The 24,501-nt window shown below is 40.8% G+C and overlaps 1 protein-coding gene across 1 annotated transcript in view; it reads right to left on the bottom strand.

The window, feature by feature from the left end:
* F13A1 (coagulation factor XIII A chain) overlaps positions 1 to 24,501 on the bottom strand; it is a gene marked incomplete at both ends in the record, with an annotated part of 135,969 nt that overhangs the window by 78,381 nt on the left and 33,087 nt on the right. The window contains one exon of the mRNA XM_082847566.1: positions 16,961 to 17,212. Coding sequence (XP_082703692.1) covers positions 16,961 to 17,212 — 252 coding nt within the window. The remainder of the gene's footprint in view (positions 1 to 16,960; positions 17,213 to 24,501) is intronic.

Here is a 24,501-nt window from a genome sequence, read left to right as displayed (position 1 = left end):
TGGTTCTGTTCGGGGACATCGTTCATCCCATCTCTCTGGCCCTGCTTGCCGTCCTAGTACCTTCTCAGGGATCTTTCCTCCTCATTCCCTGATAAGGTTTCTACCATCCCTCTGGAGTAGTGGTTGTCAACCCTGGCTACACTTTAGAACCATCCGGGTAGATTTACAAACGCTTGATTCCAGCTGAACTCTAGATCGACTGCATCAGAATCTCTGGGAGTAAGGCTGAGATCCAGGCATCAGGGTCTTTACATTAATTAATTAACTAATTACTTAATGTTAAGCTCCCCAGCGATTCTGATATGCAGCCGGAGTTGAGAACAGATGCTCTAGCCCCTTGCTTCTCAAAGAATGGTGGAGAGACCAGCCGCATACAGCACCACCTGGGACCTTGTGAGAAATGCAGAATCTCAGGGCCCAGTTCTGACCTACCGAAGCAGAATTTGCATGTGAACAAGGTTCCCCGGGATTTGCGTGTACATTAAAGTTTGCCAGGTGCTGCCCCATCCAACCGGCTTGGATCCCCCATTGGGCTGTGTTATAGCTTTGACGGAACCCTTCGGCGATTCTGCGGTCTCGTCTGCTCTCCGGTACTTTCTTGTAACTTCCTTTCCAATCTTTGCCTCTTGCCTACCATTAGCCTGGTTTCATGCAACAGTAAATACACACACGCATACACACATCTACATATTTACTAGTGTCCAATAAAGTACACACATTTAAAGTGTATAATTTCACGACCAAAATAATAAACATGTCCGTCACCCCAAAAGCTTCCTTGTACCGCCGTGTAATTCCTCCCTCCCAGTCCTCTCCCTGAAGTCCCAGCCCGGCCAGGGAACCATTCATCTGCTTTCTATCACTGTAAGTTCATTTGCATTTTCTACAAGTTTATATAAAAAGAACTGTACAGTGTGCACACGTTTGGGGGTCTCGCTTCTTTCACTCAGGCTCATTCTCTTGAGACTTACTCATGTCGCTGTGTGCGTCAATAGCTTATTCACCCTAAAGCCATTTTATCTTTCTAGAAGAATCAGAGTTACAGGACAGATGTGCCGCAGCCTCCCCCCAGCCCTCGCCAACGTGAACTTTGATGTTTCAGACTTTTGACCTTGCTGGGTTCTGTGGTTTTGCCAGCAATCTCTATACAGTCATGTGACTCCTCAACTGAAATGACAGCTTCATTTCCAAGTGGAACAAAGCAGAGGTTACATATAAGGAAGTGACAACAGAAATAGCGAGGTCAATAGTTCGGAGTAAAATCCTAAAAGAATACATTTATTTTAAAATAAAATCATCTCAGAATATGTATAAAAGGACATTGACTGTTTACATGCACACCTTTTACAGCCCGCCCCCAGATGATGCTATCAAAATGGCCTGAAAAGGAAAGGCTACTTTAAAAAAATTCCTCTATAGTAGTGGTTTAACTGTTGTAAGTATTGTAATAATAAACATCTTAGCCAAGTGCGTTTCAAATGCCCGTTATTGAGATAAAACTCCTCTTAAGGCCACTGAGGTCTAGAAGTGTCATTTAGGAATGTTTCAAGATGTTTTCCTTATAATATGAGATGTTTATGGACTTGCCCTATAAGATATTAGACTGTATTATAAGCTACCATAATTTAAACAATTGGTATAAAATTAGATTAATGGGTCAAAATAGGTAGCCTAGAAATAGATGTTACAATATGCATCTGTCTCTATGAAATACATTTATGATGAAATAAATGTTATAAATCACAGAGGGCGACTGGAGTGTCCATTAATTCAGCTGAGAAAATTGGCTGCTTGGGAAAAGTAAATTTTTTGTACCCCAGAATAAACTGAACATTAATTTAGAATCTGAATTTAAAAATACAAAGCATAAAAAAATTCCAGAGTAAAATAACTGTGAATAGTTACTTGGTCTCCAAGTGAGAAAGTTTTATCAAGACAAAGATAAAAGAAAAAAATCAAAAAGGAAATGATCACTGCATTTTATTTGATATAAATGTAAAACTTGAATTTCGGATATAATAAAATATAAAGTCTACAACAAACTAGAGACATATTTGCAACAATAGAAAATGTTAGTAAATTTTCCTTACATGTAGAGAACTCCAATAAATTGATAAGAAAATCATGAAGTGTATAAAAGAAAGCCAGTAAAGGGAAAACCAGTTCACAGATGAGGAAACGTGAACAGAAAATAATTTAAAACAACTTTAATTAAGTAGTAATCCAAGAACTGCAAAGGTTTCAAAAGAAATTATATGTATATATTCATTTGTCTATGTATTTTATTTTATAATACTCAGTACCAGCTACTGTGTGATGAATTGCCAATCTACTGATGGGATTGTGACTGCTACAATATTTTAAAAAGCAACTTGGCAATTGTATCATTAGCCTTGAAGATATTCATGATCTTTGATCCAGAGCAATGAATCTAGCTTCCATTTGGTACTGTAACTCCTGCTACTACAGACCAACAGCTGAACTGACTGTAAGAATGAAAGCTTTGGGCTTCCCTGGTGGCTCAGTTGTTGAGAGTCCGCCTGCCGATGCAGGGGACACGGGTTCATGCCCCGGTCCGGGAAGATCCCACATGCCGCGGAGCGGCTGGGCCTGTGAGCCGTGACCACTGAGCCCGTGCGTCCGGAGCCTGTGCTCCGCAACGGGAGAGGCCACAACAGCGAGAGGCCCGTGTACCGCAAAAAAAAAAAAAAAAAAAAAAAAAAAAGAATGAAAGCGTTAAAGGGCTAGAGTACAAAATGAAGTTTTCCTTCAAAATCTTCATTAAATGGCTCTAAGAAGATTGACTCATCTTTGAAGAGCATCACATCGGGTGAGACTCACATGATTGCTGACCCTCCCCAGTTCTCACCTGTTTCTGTAAGTTAGTGTGCTTAACTTCCTCTCTTAATCTATTATATATGAGATCTTTTCTTTGTCTGAGTCAAGAGAAAGAAAAACTTACCGAATAAATAAATTTAATAAATAAAACATATTAAATAATTCTTTAAACAGTGTAATTTATTCATTTAGAGTGTGCCAGGATAAATTAAAAGAACTTTCATCTTAAAATGCTGTGTGAAGTCTATTGTGTAAATGGAGGTATTTTGTAAAATAACCTTAAAACTGTAAATTGACATGTTTGGTCAAGTTTAATTTGTTTTGTTTTCTTTTCCTTTTTTCACTTGAAAACTACTTTAGCAATAATTCCATGATTACCACATTCTGCCATTAAGAGATGTTTGTTAGTACCCTAACACTGCAGCAGAAATCTTAATGAGTATGAACTCATTCTATCCATCCTTGTCAGTTAAGGTATTTGTTTCTTGACAAATAAACCCTTTGATACTTTCAGCCTCAGAAATCAGTCTCAAAGCTATTTCCGAGTATAGTTTGTGTGAAATAAAAATGTTTAGCTTTGGGGATAATTTTTCCAAGCTGACATCCCTTGGGCAAGATACCTTTTTAGTGCTTTTATTTGGTTAGACTACACTTTTTCTGAAATATTTTTGTAACACGTAACTTTTTTTTGTACTTTTGCCATTTGAAAATGTTGTGGTGTAGCTGGTCTGTAATTAACTTGCAAATTTAAAACTACCGTGGGCTTTGTAAGTCAAAAAATAGGTGATTTTTGTCCTTGTATATTGTCATTCCATCTGCAGAAATCCTATTGATCTTATAGCTACTACCGGTATCTTCACAGTTCACAAATGAAGAACTTCAGTGAATGCGACTATTAATCCTGTTGGGAGGTGAATCTCATTTCACCAGAATTAATTTCTGTTTTTGCACTAAAACGATGATGCAGGGTGAGGACACATCACTCTGAAATTGGAAGACGTCCCCACTGAAGGCTCCAAAGTAGCCTGCTCCACTGAGTTCCAGGTTACTACTCATTATTTTGTTCACCCATTGGGGAATTCGATTATTTTATGTGTTGGGAGACGGCCATTCTAACTACCGTTGACTACCTCTGTTTGGGGAAGATATAACAAGAAAATAAGAAAGAATGTACACGAAGGGAGAGGCTGGCTACTTCTTCCCATACATACTTCCCAGAAGTTGTGCTTTCACTCATATGACCGACAAATAGATTTTTGGATTCCCTATGATTTTTCACCAACAAATATTATTATTAACAGATTTTCCTATTTCCACTAGTCCTTGCAATAGTTTGTAGTGTTTCGATCAGAACATACTGTAATAATCAAAAACTTAATTCCATTATAAAAAAATATTGAATAAAAGGATTTTCAAAAAAAATAAGTTGAAAGCATCATAACAACTCATGATGCATTTTCTCTTTAGAAATCACATTTTTGGGCTTCCCTGGTGGTGCAGTGGTTAAGAATCCACCTACCAGTGCAGGGGACACGGGTTCAAGACCTGGTGTGGGAAGATCCCACATGCCGCGGAGCAACTAAGCCCGTGGGCCACAACTACTAAACCCGTGCTCTAGAGCCTGTGTGCCACAACTACTGAAGCCCGCACGCCTAGAGCCCGTGCTCCACAACAAGAGAAGCCACCACAATGAGAAGCCTGCACACCGCAATGAAGAGTAGCCCCCGCTCGCCACAACTAAAGAAAGCCTGCACACAGCAACAAAGACCCAACGCAGCGAAAAGTAGAAAAAAAAAAAGAGAAATCACATTTTTTAGTTCTGTCCACTGAAAAGAACTAGAAAAAACAACCAATGCAATGGCAACAGCAAGTACACTTGAGCCCAGATTATGATCTCTAAGTACCATTCCTCTCCACCCACCCCCCATTAAAAGGTACCTGGGCTCCTTAAGAAAAAGCAGGTCTGGGTCAGGAAATGTATGAGACTAGCCTGAAATACTTCTTCCTACCAGAAAACAAGGAGGCTTTTAACGATTCTAGGACTCACGACAAAGGAATCATAAATCAACTTGAAGGAGCTCCCACTGGCCAAGAATGGGACAATTCAAATAGCAAAAATAATAGTCACTGCAAAGTATTAGAACATGTGAAATACTTCAATATTTGTAGTTTCATAGCGATTTTAAAAATTCATTGGTCACCTTTATAGGGTGCTAAGAATCAACTCATTCTTTAAAAAACTTAGAAATAGGAAAAGAGCCATGCATTTAGACTTTCTTCTATGACTACTACCTCAAGGCACCAAAATAATAGATGCTAATAAATGCAGAAAGAATGGTAGATGAGATCAGCACCATTTTGCAGTCCCTAATGAAATAATGGATCTAGGCTAAAATCATTTGTTAAAAGGCTAATGGGGAACTTCATAATGGATGGATGAGACTGGTAAAACCTGACCCTACTGATAAATCTGAACATCACTGAGAGGGACAAACAGACATTGTGAGTCTCCTGATGGGACGAACGCCCCAGGAAGCACACAGCATACGACTTAAGAAGCATATAGTTCTTAAGTGCGCTCTCTGCCCCCCTCCAAAGAAAACAGAAAATAATTCACTTATAGATGAATCTGATTGAGTCTCTAGATAGCACTAACTGCTTAACAGAAAATACAGGGGTTAGAGAAACACTACACCCATGCCAGCATTTGTTCTCTCTTGTCTTTTTTTTTTTTAAACATCTTTATTGGAGTATAATTGCTTTACAGTAGTGTGTTAGTTTCTGCTTTATAACAAAGTGAATCAGCTATACTTATACATATATCCTCATATCTCCTCCCTCTTGCGTCTCCCTCCCACCCTCCCTATCCCACCCCTCTAGGTGGTCACAAAGCACCAAGCTGATCTCCCTGTGCTACGGGGCTGCTTCCCACTAGCTATTTTACATTTGGTAATGTATATATGACCATGTCACTCTCTCACTTCGTCCCAGCTTACCCGTCCCCCTTGTCTTTTTGATGATGGCCATTCTAACAACAGTGAGGTAATATCTCATTGTGGTTTTAATTTGCATTTCCCTAATGACTAGTGAGGTTGAGCATCTTTTAATGTACCCATTGGCTTTTCATATATCTTCTTTGGAGAAATGTCTATTCAGGTTCTTTGCCCATTTAAAAAAAAAATTTTTTTTTTTTGCTATTGTGTTGGAAATACCATATTTTGCCTAGCATATTGGCATATAGTAAAACACATGGTAACACCTGGTGCCAATGAAAGTTTAAAGAAATGGATACGCTCGTGTGCTGTGGCTGTATTATAAACTACTGCATCCTTTAAAAAAATTTGGCAGTATCTATGCAAATCTAAGATGTGGATTTACTTTGACCAAACAAAGGTATTTCTAGGTATCTATTCTACAGAAATACATTTGTATGAAGGTGTGTGAAACATTCATTGTAGCACGGTATACTACGGTGAAAATGAGAGGAAATCTAAATATTTGTAAATAAAAGACCAAATCAATTATGGTACAACCATACCAAGTAGTCACTAAAAAGAATATGCTTGTACGGATATAGAAAACTCTCCAAGGTACATTGTGCAAGAAAGTATAGAGAAACGTGCATAACACAATCCCACCTGTGGTTAATAAAATCCAAACTCTATAGATGTACATATGGACATTAACATGTAAAATTATAGCAAAATATCTAGAATGAAATACACAGTTGAAGTTTGTTTTCTCTGGAGATGCTCTAGGATTGGAGCGTAGGTGTAAGGGAAAGTCCACTCTTTACCATTTATATACATACATGTGTGCATATTTGAAAGGGCAATGTATTCAACTAATTGTCAATTAAAAATTAAAACCATTCAAAAATACATTAAGTGAATGGAAGTACACCAAAATGGTAATTGTGATTTGTAGATCTCTGCGTTCTTTTTATGCTTTCATTATTTTTTATTTCTACAATAAGACTTCCATCATGAGAAAAAAGTTATTTTTTAAAGTGTGGTTGCGTTTACACGAAACCACCTATTTAAGAAGAGGTTAACAAGTTTAACTTTGTTGCATTAATTTTTCTTGAAGAACAATATGGTGTGTTCTTTTTTTATTATCAGTGTCTTTATTAAATATCTTTGTACAATGATAACGTCCCCCCTTCTTTAAGCCTCCCTGTACTCTTTTCTTCCCAGCACAGGTTGGATTAAGCCTGTTTTGTAGTGTCCTACGGATGCTGCAGTGACATTCACTCCACTACATGGAAATTGTTCCGTGATTTAATTATTTGTTGAACAAGTATGTGTTTAGTATTTACTCCATGCCAGAAACTTTCTAAGTGCGGTACAAAAACAAGCTCTTTAAAACTCATAACATCCCTAAGAGGAAGGCATAATATTTTTCCCCATTTTGGAGATGAGGAAACTGAGGAAGAGAGAAGTGTCCCTCCCAAGGTCATAGTGCAGGTAAGAGGTGAAGCCAGGATTTGAATACTAAGCTGTCCCCCAAGTAGACTATGACTCTGAGTCCAAGGCATCAGGGCGCGGTCTCCCCAGCGTCCAGCACACTGTGCCTGGGAACGTGGCACAGTAAACGCCAACCGCAAGAATGAGAGATGGGGATGGATGTCTGAGCTTTGAGAGTGAGAGAGAAGTCCAAGAAAATGAAGGATTTATTTTTGGGCTTTGGGTTATTAGTGATGGGAAGTCATAAATTTAGGTGGCAAACCATGAATAGGAAGGAGTTCTGCAGCTCGAGACCAGACCATCCTTTTCCTTGCAGCGGCTGAATTAAACCTTACCTCAAGCTCGGCGGGCGTAATCATGAATCCACAGCAGAGGGCAAGGAAAACAAATGGGGAGGCTTGAATTTAATTTTAAATTTATTTATGATTTTAAAAGAAGATTGAGGGCGGAAAGAAGAGCTTTCTTTCCTCTGTTTTTATTCAGATCTGTCACTTTAAAATATAGTCCAAAGCTACGGTTAAAAAAAAAAAAATTACATCCCCATGGAAACGCCAAAAAACTCTGTTTGTTTGATATGCTGACAAAAAACAGGAAAACTTCATCATTTGCCTCTTGAGATTTTTGTTGTGTTTTTTTTGGTGTTGTTTTTGTTTCTTTTAAAAATTCTTTTGTTAGAGAGGTGTGGTGAGGTTTTTCTAGATCTGGGGGGGCACAGAGGGTACTATTATACTATGAAAAGGAAAAGTGAGCTGACATGTCACTGTTCTAGTGGCCCAACAATCTGAACTGTTATTGATAGAAAGCAGAGGGGTGTGTGTGTGTGTGTGTGTGTGTGTGTGTGTGTGTGTGTGTGCTCGTACGTAAGGGTGGGGACTACACTTCTCAGTTGCGTGAGAGCTGATAGGAGAAGCTAGGTCTAGAGAGCTCATAGAGTTGGAATGGCAGCACCATGGACCCGTCGACATCCTCTTGATCCCATGAGACCTCTGGCAAACCACCGTCACCACAATAAAACTCACAAGAAAACATGGCGCCATTGGTGATTCTGCAATAATACCGCCATCTGCCTTACCCAGCACCTCTGCCACCAGAACAGACCTTCAGCCTGCCTTGTGAATAACCACTCTTCCTGGGTGACTTACAGGAGGCAAGTAGTAAAGAAGAACGGCCTCATTTATTTTACGATTCCTCTGGTGGCGCAGTGCAGTCCAAAAAAGAAAACTGGCAGCTGAGAAATGCCGGGACTCACTTCTACGGCTGATTTCTGGCACCCTTGGAAATTACAATTTGCCGCCTCCCCCCTCAGAGAAAGTAAGAATTTATAACAAACCTGTAAGAATGAATGCTGACCATATTGATTTTAGTATCCGTACAACCTCTTAGGGAGAAGGAGGGCTATTCATCACCACGTGGGTAGAAAATTTCCCTTTGCTTATTTACATGCTATTTTAAAGTTAAAGCAAGTCCCATTTCTAAGGTCATTAAGTTCCAGCCTGGCAAAGGGATCAAAGACAGTTGCAGAGCTAGGGATGCTATCGTATACTCTGTCTCTGAAGAGACTGCCGAAGAGCTTAAATCAGAGTTTGGTTCTGCTTCTGATCCTTTGGAAGAAATAATGGCTTGGCCTCTTCAAGAAGGCAAAATGTCTCACGTTTTTAGTGAAGGGAGAAATTCTGAACGAGGGATTAGGAATAACCTTTACTTGCCTCCCCTTTATGTAAAAGTTGAGTGTCACTAAAGAAAGAGGCAAGACGTGCTGGGTGAGTGTAATCGGTCTTCGAGGGGATGCCTTCATCTGGGGAGCACGTGTGACTCCAGATCAGAGTCGTCGTGATATGTTTTTCCATCTCAAAGTGAATCAGATGGGGTGGTGACCCCAGCAGGCTGTGTGCGCTATAGGCACATGAGTCCCACCCGTGGGAATCGGGAAACACTGCAGTGTATTAGGGAGTGGTATTTCCAGAGTCTGCGCTTTTTTCCTGGAAGGGTCCAGAGCCACTGTCTTCCTAAAACGGGTTAAGTCGGCCTCTCTAGAGGCCTGCCTTTGTACCTGTGAACTCTGGAATGGAACGAGCCCATGAAACCCAGGCAAGCGATTCCTCAACCGTTGGGTCTATGCGTGTTCCCGGCAAACACGCCGCATTACATTACAGCTCAGGCCAGCTTGGGAAGTTTATTTGATTTGTGTTATTTTTCCAGTTTTGCTGGGTAAGGAATTTTCAGCGTACTTAAATATCTTCAGAAGACAGACTATTATTCATGAAGCAATTCTACAAAGAAAATATCTGATATTCTTTACTTAGCACATTTCCTCAAAGGGAGCCTGTGCCCTTGCTGGGATGCTTAATTTCTCTCTCTCTCTTTTTTTTTTGCAAAGGAAACTTGTTTGATCTTTTAGCTATCAACCTGGTTTTATTTTTTTTTATTTATTTATTTTTAATGGCAGGCTTTCCCAGGGTTCATTAGAACATCATAGAAGCATCTACCCCTTGTTTCCATCATGACACAATACAGGGTACCCATGGTTCTGGTTCTGAAAATGAAAGAGCTTACCCTGACCAAATCAGGGTAACCAGGTTTTAGCCCCAGCTTGTTTCCTGATTTTTCTGTGTGACCTTGAAAATTTTATGTAATACCACAGGGTCTGTTTTTCACTCTTGAAATATGGGGCTAATAATCCTCTCCCTGCCTCTTGCAGTGCTGGTTATCAATTCAATCCAGCAAACATTCATGAGTATTAACTCTGGGCCTGGCACCGTGTTAGGCTGAATGAGAAAAGGATCCTGCTTTCTGAAACACAGAATGCAGGAAGATACCTGCTTTCAGCATCATTTGAAGATATAAAAAGAAACCCGCCCGCCTAAGGGATTATGAACGCCATGAATCGGCAGATGAATTCTGGAACAGACCTTCCAAACCTGCTCCTTCCAGAAACAGCTGTGGACCTTGAATCTGGGGTCACCTATATGTCACTGAAAATAACGTTCACTGTGAGCTCTCTGGGCTTCCTTCTGACTGCAGTGTCACACTGAATAATGCTCACTCGGTACAAGAAGTAAGAATGAGACTCTAATGTGTTAGACACTTGCAAGAAGGATATATGCTATTTCATTAAACAGAAGGTTAGAATAAATAAAGCCTTACAAATTTCACATAAGCTTTATTAAAACTTCATAAAAATTCAGTTAACCAACTATCTGACTGCTGTTGTGTGCAAGCATTATTCTAGGGGCTGGAGAGGGTACAAAGATAATCTGCTGACCCGTCTCTCCCTACTCCCCAGTGAGGCCAGTGCTCTGCTACTATTACATGTTCTTGTTGTGTCATGACTTCTTTTGCAACTGCTGTAATTCATGTTTATTAGTAGCTCATTTGTGAAACCTTTGCCAGAGGCTCTTTGAGGGCAGAGACTGTCTTTCTCACTACCATATTCGAGTGCCTACTTCAGCATTGATCCTTAATATGTGTGAATGAATAAATAACATCGCTGTACTACCCATGGGTAATTATGTTGTCATGAGCATTGGGGGAGATATACTATTAATATTTGTGGATTGATGGATGAATGGCTCTAGCCTGAGGGTGTAAATTCTGTTCTGGGCTCAAGGGTTTCCAAGAGAAAGGGGTGTTGTTCATTGTTACCCCAGGAATACCAGGCCTGGTACATTACTCCATTCTGCACTGAAGGGTCTAAAAGACCATGTATAATTACAAAGCACATAGTATAAAAATGAATGTTATAATAAAATACAAGTTGGTCATATGTTTTTACTATTAAAAGCTTCCAGATATTGGAAATGTATTGATTTCTTTACACTAAATTTAATAGATTTCTTTGTTTAAAGGAAAATGCAAAAATCACATTGAATGAAAAGTTAGAAATACCACATGCTAATTTAGTGTCAGGTGCTAAAAGAGAGAGAAATCTACACACGTACCCACAACACATGTCCCCCATGCATCATGTATGACTTTGACTTTTTCCAAGATGGTAAGTTGTGAGATTACATTCACAACTTATCTGTGATGATAAGTGCAGTGAACCTAAAAAGCATTTACTTGGAATTATTAAATCAATGCAGCAAACATTTATTAAACATGAAGCATGTACCAGGCACTGTGCTACGTGCTAGGATGAAGACTGGATTTAAGGGAAAATCAGTGATGGGGAATGAGGTGGGAAACAAGTGATTAAGAAAAGCCGAACCCCTTGAAAATGACTGGTGCCCTACCAAACAGAGCCATCAAATACTGACCTGAGTACTGAGCACAGGACGGGACACTGAAATCTTTCAGAACACACTCTCTGGCACTAATGCTAGACTATCAATCTGGAACAGTTTGAACTTAAATAGGGAAATACATTCAACCATTTAGAGTTCCCAAGTGGTCAGAAAAATAAGATGACTTCACAATAAACACCCAGCTCACTCCTGCTGCCTTTGTGGGTACAGTTTTCTCTCCAACACCCAGAGAAGGGCTCTTTCCTGGAACGGACCTGAAGCCTGGTGAGCACAATTAAATTAAAAAGCTAACCAATAATTCTCCGGACGTCCACCGCTGCCCTCAGTAACGTGGTACAGCTATTGATCCCCACTAATGATTGAGTGATTAAGGAGGATAAATTGCCTATGAATACAAAGCAAGCTGAAGGGCTCCCAGCAACAGAGCTGATCATTCTTTATCAATCAGTGCTGTACTTGCCTGTGTAATTTCAGCGCAGTGTCCTAAGACACCTTGGACATCACTTCCATGTCAAGAGTGTGGTGTTTTCAGCATCTTTGCTCACCTGGCTTTATTTTGACAGCTTCTGATTTCCTCTTGTTATCTTTTCTCCTTGGGCAATGGCCTCTCTTCTTATGTACTTTCTAGTTGCCAGATCATATCTCTAGGAGTCCATTGTTATGAATTAGCACGTGCAAGCGCGAAACTGGTTGATTGTCAGGCTACAGTGTATTTGGTTGTGTATGGGGTTCATCATACGGATCCCCTGGTTGGATTATGCTTTGATTTCTAGGCCGGGAAAACCACAGCAGGAGAGAAATGAAGAGAAGACCTCTTTCCCCCATTCCATTCACATCCCCTGGGAGAGCTCAGTGAGCATTAACATAAAAATGTAAAAAGGTATTAACTTAAAGGCTGGTGCCAGAATTTTTCTGGAGGGAATAGCTTTGGAAAAGTGTGTAGAAGCACAAATGTGTAGTCTGACTGTTGGAGAAGCCCAAAGAATGAAATCAAAAGGCTTGCTGAAGTGTTCTGCATGAGAGAATAAGAGAATTTGCTCCTGAGAGAGGATGAGAGAGCGGAGTTTGGAGGACAAGGGAAACAAAAGGGGAGAGAGAAGAGGCAGTAAAAGCTGGAGAGAGACTGGAATCAGGGTTAGGGAGGAGCCAGTGGAATTTTAAGAAGAGTGAACACAGTCTCCTGTGTTTTGTAATAATTATCTTGTGATTATTATGTAAACCACTGGTCCCTGACCAGCAGCACGAGCATCCCCTGGAAACTGGTTAGAAATACAAGTTCTCAGGCCCCACCCAGACCTCATCAATATGAGAATGCTGCACAGAAACCTGTGTTTTAACAAGCCCTCCAGGTGATTCTGATGTGGTCTGAGTTGGAGAACCACGGCACGGTTGGGGTCTGTGTACCCGCGAGTTCCTCATCTGCGGATTCAACCAACCGCAGATTGTGTACTATGTTTACCATCGCTGTTGGTTGAATCTGTGGCACACAAGGAATACGAAGGGCAAATACAGGACTTGAGCATCCGTGGATCTGGGGTATCTGTGGCTGTCCCCGAACCAATCCCCAGGGATTCCGAGAGATGACTGTAAACCTTTCTTCCTCTCACCGCCCCACACTGAGTGGCAATTAATGTCTAGACATTCATAGATGTCTTGGGTAACTGTTCGTGATGTTTCTGAGGCAGCACAGGTGTGAGCACTGAGAGATATAGGATTCCTACACGTAGAGATGGCCACAACAATATCCCCAAGAAATTTGCAGAAATGTTTGGACTTTCACAGGCCAAGGAATTAAGGAGCTGTGGCAGTTTTCTCTGGGTTCTGGGGACCAGGGCACACCCATCTGCCATGTTCATGTAGTAAGCCTGCTTCCCACCTCCCAACTCTTATGTCTCCTCCAACAAGCTTCCAATACTCCCTCCTTGCTTCTTGTTCTCAACAGATGATTTTGCTTTACATTTTACTGAGAAACACAGAATCACAGGAGGGAACAACCTCGTCCTCCTTCCACTGAGTCTAGAAAACCTGCCCCTTCACCCGTATCCTACTCTGCTCCTGTCACCGTGGGGGATGGATAGTCCCACCTATCAAGGGCTTTTCATCTGTTCCCTAGATCCCACCCACTCAAGGATTTCTCTAAGTCAGTGACTCTCAACCGTGTCTTCAAGAATCATCTACAGAGCTTTTTATAAGCCCTGGATCCCAAGCTGCAGAATGTTTGGGTGGGGAGACCGCGGCGTCAGTGGCCAAGCCCCCAGGTGATTCCAGGGGTCAGCCAAGGCTGTGAACCACCACCCTCCCTCAGGGCTGTAAACTCTTTCTCCTGGTTGGTCTCCAACACCAGAAAATTGTGTCCACTCTGTCCTGTCTTTAAAAATTCTCCTTTGACCTTCGTATCACCATCTCCATTTCACAGAAGGTCTTCTTGAAGGAGATGGTAATACCTGTGCCTCCACTTTCTCACCTCCCATTACATTGTAGCCCGTGCCCATCTCTCTGGTTTCTGTCCCCATCACACCAGTAAAACAATCTTTCTAATTTTCCCAATGACTTCTGTATTTTCAGAGTGTATGGCCACTTTCTTTTCTTATCCTACTCAACTAATAAGCAGCATTCCAAAGAGCTAAAGCCTGTCTCGTTGAATCAGTTGGTGTTCTGACTCTGTGACACCACGTTCTTCTGATTCCCTCTTACCCCACTGGCTACTCTTCGTCAATCTCCCTGTCCTTTGTTTAGACTCGAATTGTTGATTATACTAAATCCATCCTGTTCTTCCTTTAAACTTGCCGCTGGCTCCTGCTGGCAGTCATATTTATATCTCTAGCTCAGCTATATCTCCTCTGAGCTCTAGACTCACCTATTCAAATGCCTACTAGAACTCTCTGGTTTTATTCTCACCTTCCGCTGATCAGCAATGCCCCTCTGATCCTTTTCTGTAATGCAGCATCTAGTGGCAGCACCATGTCATCTCTAGATCTATGTCACTCTTTCGGAGCAGAGGTACCTGGAAGCTGCTCACCATGGCTACAATGGAACACCAAGGCAATGATCAGGTAGTTGAAGGTTATTAGACTATCAACCTCCTGAATGGTCCTCCTGTAAAGTCAATAGGTCAGGCAACATGACTAACCCTTTTCACCTCTAGAAGAGAGGCCACATAAGTGCAAATGCATGTAGACATGTGTCCCATCTTACACAGATGATGTAATCCAGAAAAGCTGTTAATAAACCAAAGTTTGGGCAGATCATAGCATTCTTTAAATACCTTAGGGTGTTGGATAGTTATATGAAGTTGTATGATTTTCTTTCTCTAATGCAAATAAAATCAGCAACAAATTCTTGGTTTACCTATTTTATAAGTATGGCTTTTTAAAATACAATTTTCTTATATTAGGCCACCACCTACGTATTCCACCATCTCAGCCCCCCTTGCTGATTCCTACTTTGTTATACCCCTAAATGTTAGGGTTCTTTAGGGCTTGATAGGACATCCTCTTTCCTTCTTTATCTTTATTTTCTCCAAAGGTGCCGATAAGTCCCAAATTCACATCTCTGATTCTCATCTTACATATCAGGATATCTCCAGTCATTTCTGGTTGAGTGTCTACAGTTATCTCCAAGTAAACATTTTCAAAACCTTAGTTTGTCTCTACCCCCTCACTCCCCCCAGTTTTCTCCATTATCCACTCATTTGCAGTTGTATCTGGTTGGCAAGGTTACTATAAACAGATCCCTGTACCTTTGAACTGCACATGGCCCAGTTAGCAGCTCCTGTCACCATCAACTTTGAACACTTGTCTCATAGATAAGGATTATTGGGTATAGGATGATGGAGGTGGTGAGTGGGGAGTATAGGATTAGCTCAGTGACATCTATTAGAATAGACAGTTCAAAGAAAAGGTCAGTAGGATCCAGGTTTATGTTATACAGAGTAGAAAACATTGTTGTTCACTTATTATCTATATGTAAGTTCGGATCAAGCCTGATTTAAGTGCAACTCTCACGTTCAAAGTCAGCACTAATATAGACCCATTTTGGAAGATATTGGAGAGCAATGCATATGGAATAAGATGATGTGAGAAGCCTTTGGTCCCATCAGCTTTTATATGTTTAATTACCTTATTTCTGAAGATCTAAACGTGGACTCTCTTCCCTCAATTTTGCTACAACATTGCATCTGCCTCTGGAACTTAAAATCAGCCTCATGCCAAGTATGGAAGCAGGGGGCAGACAAGGAAGAGCAGAGATGCGGATAGGGAAAAGTACTGTGTGTGACTGAGTTTTTAAATTGGATTGGTAGAGAAATCCTTGGACTTGACTGAGTTTATTTGACTATAACCAGATTTAACTTCTGCAGCAGCCAGAAGGGAAGGCTCAAAATAGCAGTAGAGATTAAGTTGTATTATATTAAAATAAAGTTACATGTTTGCATCTCCAGAGTTACGGTTTATGAAGTGTGCACGCACTATGCGTATAAACAAATTTGTAGAATCTGTTAAACATTCAGGCTTTCTCTTCTTGAATTAAGGAGACAGAGAAATTAGTTCCACTACAGACGGGGTCAACTTTATTCTATTTTTCTGAAGCCAGATTATGGATCCTAAGAGTTTTTTAAAAAAAAATTGAAGTATAGCTGCTGTACGATATAAGTTACAGCTGTACATATATAATACAGTGATTCACAATTTTTAAAGGTTGTACTCCATTTATAGTTATTATAAAATACTGGCTATGTTCCTCATGTTGTGCAATATATCCTTGCTGCTTATTTTATACCTCATTGTTTGTACCTCTTAATTCCCTACTGCTATATCGCCCCTCCCTCTTCCTTCTCCCCACTGGTAACCGTTAGTTTGTTCTCTGGAAGTCTGCTTCATTTTGTCATATTCACTAGTTTGCACTTTTTAGATTCCACATATAAATGGTATCATACGGTGTTTGTCTTTCTCTGTCTCATTTCGCTTAACATAATGCCTTCCAAGTCCATCCACATTGCTGCAAGTGGCAAAATTTTGTTCTTTGTTATGGCTGAGACTAGATATATAGATATATACACCACATCTTCTGGATCCTAATAGTTTTGAAAGTCAAGTTAAAGAAACCCTTTTCGTTTACAGAGCAATAACATACACAGAGGTGATACCATCAACATATAGCTCCACAGTTAACTAATGGTGCAGCTTTAGGCAATCTTCAATTGTTTCCTGCAATAAATCTATAGCAGCATTAACTTCAGGTTATGTCCTCATATACAGTGAGGACAAATTTTGTATCTTTTTCTATCTTTAAAACATGGAAAGTGTATGTAGGAAAGGGACGTCTTGTAGAATAATTTTGCCATCATCCAAAAAGAGACGCATTAGAAATATAGGAACTATTTTTGTAATAAGAAAATAAATCCCTGGCCCTTACCTTCACACCAAGGATTGAAGAGAATGTACGTGTCTGTTTCTGGGTTTCGGCTGGTGCGGATTACACCATAGGGGGTCCAGACAGCAACATACATGCGGAACTTCCCCACAATGCAGTCTGGAGAAGACTGGATGGACAGCCGGACAGACCTGTCCTCTCTCGCGATAACTTTGGCTCCCCACTTGCCACTCTGCAGCTCGGAGACCACAGAGACTGGGATGTAGGTTCCCTTGTTCTCCTGAGGGTAGCGACCTATGAGAAGAAAGAAGAAGTATAGTGTTAAGGAGATTTCACAAGCCATTTTTGTTCTCACTCTGTCACCTTTATAGCGAAAGGTGGGAAATAATTCATTAGACTTGAAATCCTGAAACTTGGGTTGGAATTTCACTTTGGCCACCAACTTGCTGCCTGATGGTGGACAATTTTTGTAACTTCTTTGAAGGTCAGAATTGTCCTGTCTAGATTTTAAAAAAAGAATAACAGTGCTTACAGAGTTTTTTGTTGGTTGATCAATGAATTCAAATAAGATGTGGAAATACTAACCTTGGATGCAGAAACAAAAACAGAGCTTATAGGGTAATGTGAAGTCACCAGTACCCGAAATTCTGCCCTCTAAAAATTGCTTTTTTAGGGGTGTAAGGCAAATGTTTTTGTTTATTCTGAATACAATTTTACTATTTGTTATACTACCTATAATAGAGCTACATTTATAAGTTGTCCATATGTCATTATTTTCGTGTTTAACTGAAACGTATTTATTGCCAACATCATTAGTAATTTAGGCTTATGTCATGGGCAATAATTCAGGCTCCAGAGGCAAATTGTCTAGGTTTGAATCTTGGCTATGCTACTTCCTTACCTTTGTAACCTCTGGCAAATTACCTGACCTTTACAGTTCTCTATTTTCCTCTCTTTTTCGCTATCAATAAATGAGAATAATAATACTACACAATTGTTATAAAGCAGAAACTAACACACCATTGTAACGCAATTATACTCCAGTAAAGATGTTAAAAAAAATAGTACACGGTGATGAAATAAAATAATACACGTAAGATGCTTCGCACATAATTTCTCATGCATAACAAATTTTTAGCTATTATTTCAACAGGAAATTAAACAGCAGGGTATTTTACCGTATGTCCAGGCTTATCATACTTTATGTATAAGCTATCTCAGGGTAAATCTTATTTCTCTTTATTGCTGCCATTTTGGGCCAAATTCTTATTTCATGAGGTTGACCCCAAAACTAAAGTTTACCACTGGGTTCCTGGAAAATCAAAGTCTTCCCTGCGAAAGTCAAACCTCACAGCATTCTTTAACTCTTTGGCTTACAGTTCAATTTATAGTTTGGTTTACAGAATAGTCAAATAGATAGATATTTTAAACTGGAGCAAATCTTTCATTTACGAACGTTTCCCAAATGTATTAGACATTCAGTTCTTCTTGACTTGAAGAAAATCACAAATCAGACTAATACGTCTAAATTATTTTGATTGTAAGCAGAAGAAGCTTTAAAACTTATTCACTTCAATTGCTTAACATAAACCATGTAGAGAATTCTGCATGAAAACAAATAAAAACAATGATTCTTTCTGGCCTCTCCAGTGACTGAGGTCTTTAAAGGATTCTTTGGTAGGCATATGTTGAAGATAGAGCATTCGAAGGAGGTAATTCCATAAGCTGCCACTGTGTAATTCTGTGAGATACTTATTCTTAATGAAAATAAATGTATACAGCGCAAGCCAGGGAGCAAGATTAGAACCCCAGTGCTTTGCTATTGTTAGGGGTGTCAGTTTATCAACACTCAGAATGAATATTATCATAAATCCAATAAAGCCTTGAAAATGTTTTTCTGCCAAGGTATGACAGTGTGTCTAGGTGGTGTTCTTGGGAATACGTGGGGCTCAGCTTCCCGGAGCCCGGACATAAATCCACCTGCAAGAACTGTTTGTTCCAAAGGCACCGCCATCCCCATGCCTCCGGTATATATGCTCCTCTTTGCACACATTCAGACTGGGGGATGAGTTTACCCTTTTCTCTGGAGGCATTGTTGCTCTCTGGGGCCCCCATCAGTGCTGAAGTGTAGACATCAAAGCAACCTCGCCAGCTAAAGGGACCATAGTTCATTTATTACAGTGACTCCTGGCAGCTGTTGCCACTAAATACTGACTCGCATTTAGAATGCACAGTATTAAATACGACACAAGTTTGGTAAAAGTAAACTTTTGGAGATAAAATCTGTGTGATAATGACAGACTTATTAGATTTAGAGAAAAAGGATGAAAGGAATTTTAAAATGAACTACATAAGCAGGTTCCTTTAGGAATACCAAAGAATTAGGAGAGTGTATCCAAAGCTATGTGCTATGAGACTCCGCTTCACCTTTCTACTAACATCCACTATCGTCAGGAGTATCAAAATAACCAAGACAATTGCTAGTTTCCATTATTACACTTCCTGTTATGATTTCAAAGACATTAAATTTTATGTATCAAATTCAAGTTATACACAAAAAAGTAAAGAAAAAGGAGAACCATGTTTTTTTTCATGCTGGCTTTGAACCCAGTCACAACTTAATCTAAAGGCTAGTTTGTTTGAAACTTTTTCCTTCCTGCAACGATATCGTCTACTGTGTGCTGGGCATTATTCTAAGTGCTAAAGACACAACAGCAAACAAAACAGACTGCTGTGCTCATAGAGCTTATAGTCTATGGAAAAAGCCAAGCCCGTGCTATTTATGATACGCATGTATTGTTTTACTCCTTATAACAAACTGTGAGAGGGAAATCATTATCAACATCCTAATTTGACAAATCAGGAAACTAAGACACAAGATCATTAAGCAATTTGTCCAGGGTGATACAACTAGTAACCAGTGGGTTGAGATTTGAACCAGTCAGTCTGGCTTAAGAGCCTGGGAGTTTCACTTCTAAGCTCTACGGCAGTTGTGTGTGCAGACAATGCTTTGGTGTTGGTGAGAATTGTGATGAAATTCTGACTCTGCAATTAACTCTTGGTGCTACCTAGGGCACGTTTCTTAATTGTCTGAAGTTCCATTTCCTTGTCTCTTTGCAGTCCTGGAAATGGGAAGAAAATAGCTTCTGTAATAGAATGAAAGCTTTATGCCTGGCACGCAGTAGAAGTTGACTCACGAGACGTTTATTGTTTGTGTTTTAAACATAACAGCTACTGGAAAGGAAAGCTAGAAGGAAGAAGGGGTGATCTCCCCCCACCCCACGGCCTTCTCTGGTTCTAAACCTGAAGAAAGTGGGTGTCCCGGGGAAAGCAGGTTACTTTTCTTGAGGGAAGTATCGTGGCCAAGGAGAAAGCAATAAGCTGGCTCTGACACTTACTGTGTGATCCTGGCAAAGTATTCATCCTCTCTCAACTAAAACTTCACGTATTCTGTAAAATGGGGATAATATGGTCATAGTTTGTGATGGGGAGGACAGCTTAATAAATGGTAGTCATTGTTATTTCCCCCTTTTCTCAGGCTTTCTGATTCCCCTCATTTGTCCTTTCTCTGTTCCAGGAGCGGGAAGACAGGATGGGTTCCCTAATAGCCAACCTAAAGAACCCAAATCTACTTACAAAGGCAAGTTTATTCAAGATTCAAATATACTGAGCTGACTAATATTTCCATCTAGAAAACTTGCACAGCCTCTGCTCCCCCCATCTACTCCCCCGCCAAAGTGATGGCATTCAGTATTAACCAAAACACCTTAATAATTCCAGAATTATCACAGAATTATCTAAAACCCGCCCTTCACTAAAAAAATCTGGTTTTCTGAATCACTATGGTCACTGTCATCTCCATTCATGACTTACGTAGGAGGCAAACTTTATGGTCCATGGGCCAAATGTAGCTTGTTGCATGTTTGTGTAAATAAAGTTTTATTGTAACACACTCATTCATTTGTGTTTTACTGTGCTACAATAGCAGAGTTGAGTAGCTGTGACAGAGGCGATATGGTCTGCAATGCCTACAAGATTCACTATCTGGCCCTTACAGTAAAAGTTTGCCAACCTCTGCCTTAGAGAGTTTTATATTTTATTTCTTTAAGGGGTGATTGATTATAGACACTCAGTGTCTAAGACTTGGGCCTAAGAAGAAAACACCATCACCTAGTTTTTTCTTCAAACAGAAATATGTTACTAAACTAATAACAAACATCTTCACTGCTATGGGGTCAACATTTAGTTTCCTTAAAACCTCCTAGTTAAATCCCTCACAGTCTCAGAGGGTATTGAAGACGTAGGAAATGGGTTGTAACTTTTTACTGATTTCACTAGACACTGCTAAAATGTTCAAGTTTATTACTGTAAAAGTTGTTTAGCGTTGCCAAGGCAGTTCACAGAGAGATGGAAATAAAGCACAACAGGAATGGAGGTTTATTTCCCCGGGTCCCTGTGAGGGAATGTTTACAGGTGGGAAACTGGGGTTCTGTGAGGTTATCACATGCAAGACATCCGTATAAGTGGGCAGAGGCAGACACAGGGCATGGACTGAAACCTCTGTGCTAGAAAGCCCGTTCTCCTTTCCCTGCATCATGCTGCGTCTGTGGGGACGGTGGGAGGATGCTGGAGGGATTACAAAGAGGAGGAAGCCAAGAGAAGACTAAAGCTGCAAGATTTGACGGGATAGGAGGCAGAAGGACAGTTAGGACCGCAGTGGTGGATACGACATGTGTGAGGCGGCAGTGTGAATCCCAGGGCTTAATCACTGGTGGTGAGCAAGAAAACCTGGCAGACACGGCCTTCCAAAGAGGGCCTCTGGGGCTTCCCTGGTGGCGCAGTGGTTGAGGGTCCGCCTGCCGATGCAGGGGACGCGGGTTCGTGCCCCGGTCCGGGAAGATCCCACACGCCGCGGAGCGGCTGGGCCCGTGAGCCATGGCCGCTGAGCCTGCGCGTCCGGAGCCTGTGCTCCGCAACGGGAGAGGCCACAACAGTGAGAGGCCCGCGTACCACACACAAAAAAAATAAATTAAAAAAAGAACAAAGAGGGTCTCTGGGCTGCGAGGGACATGAGTTGGGAAGGTTTTTAAGGTGATGTCAGTGACAAAAGGGAGAAGGGAGAAGGAGAAGGCCACCACTCATTCGGTCAGGCTGTGTGGCACAAGACCAGCCTATGGAGGCAAATCAGGAACATTCCAAAGGGCCAAAAAAGAACCCAGATTCTCAGCCCTTTTCATATACACCGTATGGAAAAGCTGATTATTAATGTGAGACCTGATGTGTCAATAGTACTTCAGGGTCTTGTCAGCTGCTCCGTAACATCACGTTTAATTCTGAATATAATGATTTCAATGACAGCTCTGGGGAAGAATTTTCCAGGATCGAACTGTGAGTGAGGAAGTTGTGACAGAGTAGTATTTCATTTCGCTAAATAGCCCTCTCCCCTCGGGAGGCAGCACGTTTAAGAGCCCTCGATCAGCCTACACTCCGGAACACCCATCCCTCAACATCCAGGATGGCCCAACAGCTACCCTTGGCCGAATCTGGATGTGAACTTCGGCCTTCCAGAGGTGACCACCACGCACACGTTTGCTGAAACGGAATACTGGCTGCACAGACGTTTGTTTTTTCCAAAATTGTGTAACTTTCGTGTTAAAAAAGCTCTGAGCAAGAAGAATAGAAGCAGGAAATATAATATCCCAGAAAGGATTCTCATCTTGTTTTTAATAATGTGGTCTTTGAAATTGGACCACTTACTAACCAGGAAAAAGTATAGTTACCGATTGCGTTCTTTCACACTTAACTAAAATGGGTGTCATTTTCCCAAGTGATCTAGAAATTAACATATGCTCTTAGTGTAAATGTTTGCTTTCATCTGTAAAGCATTTTTCAGGCCACGCTAATCCTCCTTGTAAGGGAAACTTCGCTTGGACCATACGCCTGTATTCAAATGCACCCATGCCTTCTTTTATCTGACTCTCTCTTTATATATAATATAGACGTGTGAATACAGAGAGATGCACCTACCGTAACATCCCACTGCTTGTAACTGGGAGGAAGAGGATGAAAATAGTTAATTCCTTTACAATTTTGTTCTTTACTGACCTGCGCTTTTTGCACGGCTTCTTCATATTCGTGTCATTTACATGGTGGGCAAGAGAAATCCACCTCCAGCTCAGACTCAGCCCTACGTGACCTTGGGGGAAACTTGCTCTCAATCATTGATTTTACAGACCTGAGAACCCACTGCATGCTGAGCCCTGCATAGGTAGCACCGCACAGAGGAATGTGCTGCATTAAAAACATTAATGTTTTAGTAAGTGGATGGCTTGGAATGTTTTTACATTAAAAACATAATGTCCTATGTGGTGATTAGGGTCCCAGGTAGTCCAGGAAGGCCACTAATTAGCCTACAGTGTGGTCAGCTTAGTTGAACAGGGTTTGCTAATAGAATCATTCTGACTTCACCTTGCTTATACCTAGAACCTGGGAGGACATAGGATGGAGGAGGACGTTCCTGTAATTGAAGAAGGCGCGCCTGTCAGTCACTTTTCCCTGGTGCTCCGACATGTGGAAGCGTGAACCTCAGGACACCCCTACTTCTCATCTCTTGGGCAATCATCCACAACTCAAGTGGCCATAGTCTGCGTTCCACCTACGCTATACTTAATGATAATACCTTCGGTCATGAGAGTCTTAATTAATCACCAGGAAACCCCAGACAAAACTTTTCCTCCTTATTAACTTAGATATCTATTTTTCTTATTAACGGAACTGAAGATATTGTTCTATTGCTCTATAGCCCCACAGGATACCACAATGCCTTGTAGGTGCCAATAAATGTCAATGGACTGAACTGAGACTTTTGCAGATGCCGAGTCCCATTAAGAACCTCACCCAGACTTTAGAAGCCCTGGAACGAGAGCCTGTGGTAACCAGTTGTCAATTCCAAGCACCCTTCACAAGAGACAAAAATTTCTGGTTCTAAACTTTTTCCTTCAAGGGGTACTTTTCATTCATATATAAATACATTTCAAGCTGAGCTCTGACTCCACCTAACTGCAGACTTTCTTGAATAGTGAATTCTTGTAAGAGGATTGTCTCTAAGGAACTCATGAATATATCATGTCTCCAGCTGGGAAGGTAAATTCCATGATGTTAATTCATTTTTCCATTTGATTCATTTGTTTTTCCCAAGACACACCTTTCATGTTCAAAATAATCAATCTGTTTCCAGATGGGCCCTGGAAGTATTACAGTGACAGCATGATGCATGGGGCAGGACTGGAAGTGTGACTACAGCAGCCTTGTCAAGGGAAACAAACCTTGTTTTAACTGTCTTAGAATGGAATGGGAGTGCACAGGGACCGGGATGGACTCAGTCTCTGAATAACTTTTAGGAACACCAGGTTACCAACTACGAAAACAAAAGAGCACCACCAAAAAAGAAACTATCAAAAAAGGCACAAAAATCTTAGATGGTAACAACTAAGAGGAAAGCAACATAAACGTTCAAAAGCGAATCATTTCATTACAGAACTCAGGAACCTACACCTTCTATCTAATACCTTGCCAGTGGGATG

Source organism: Leucopleurus acutus, assembly GCF_964270905.1.
Source record: "Leucopleurus acutus genome assembly, chromosome: 10".
In the NCBI taxonomy this organism is placed as follows: Eukaryota; Metazoa; Chordata; class Mammalia; order Artiodactyla; family Delphinidae; genus Leucopleurus; species Leucopleurus acutus.
Note: the sequence above shows the minus strand (reverse complement) of the source record. Positions and strands in the feature narration are given on the sequence as shown.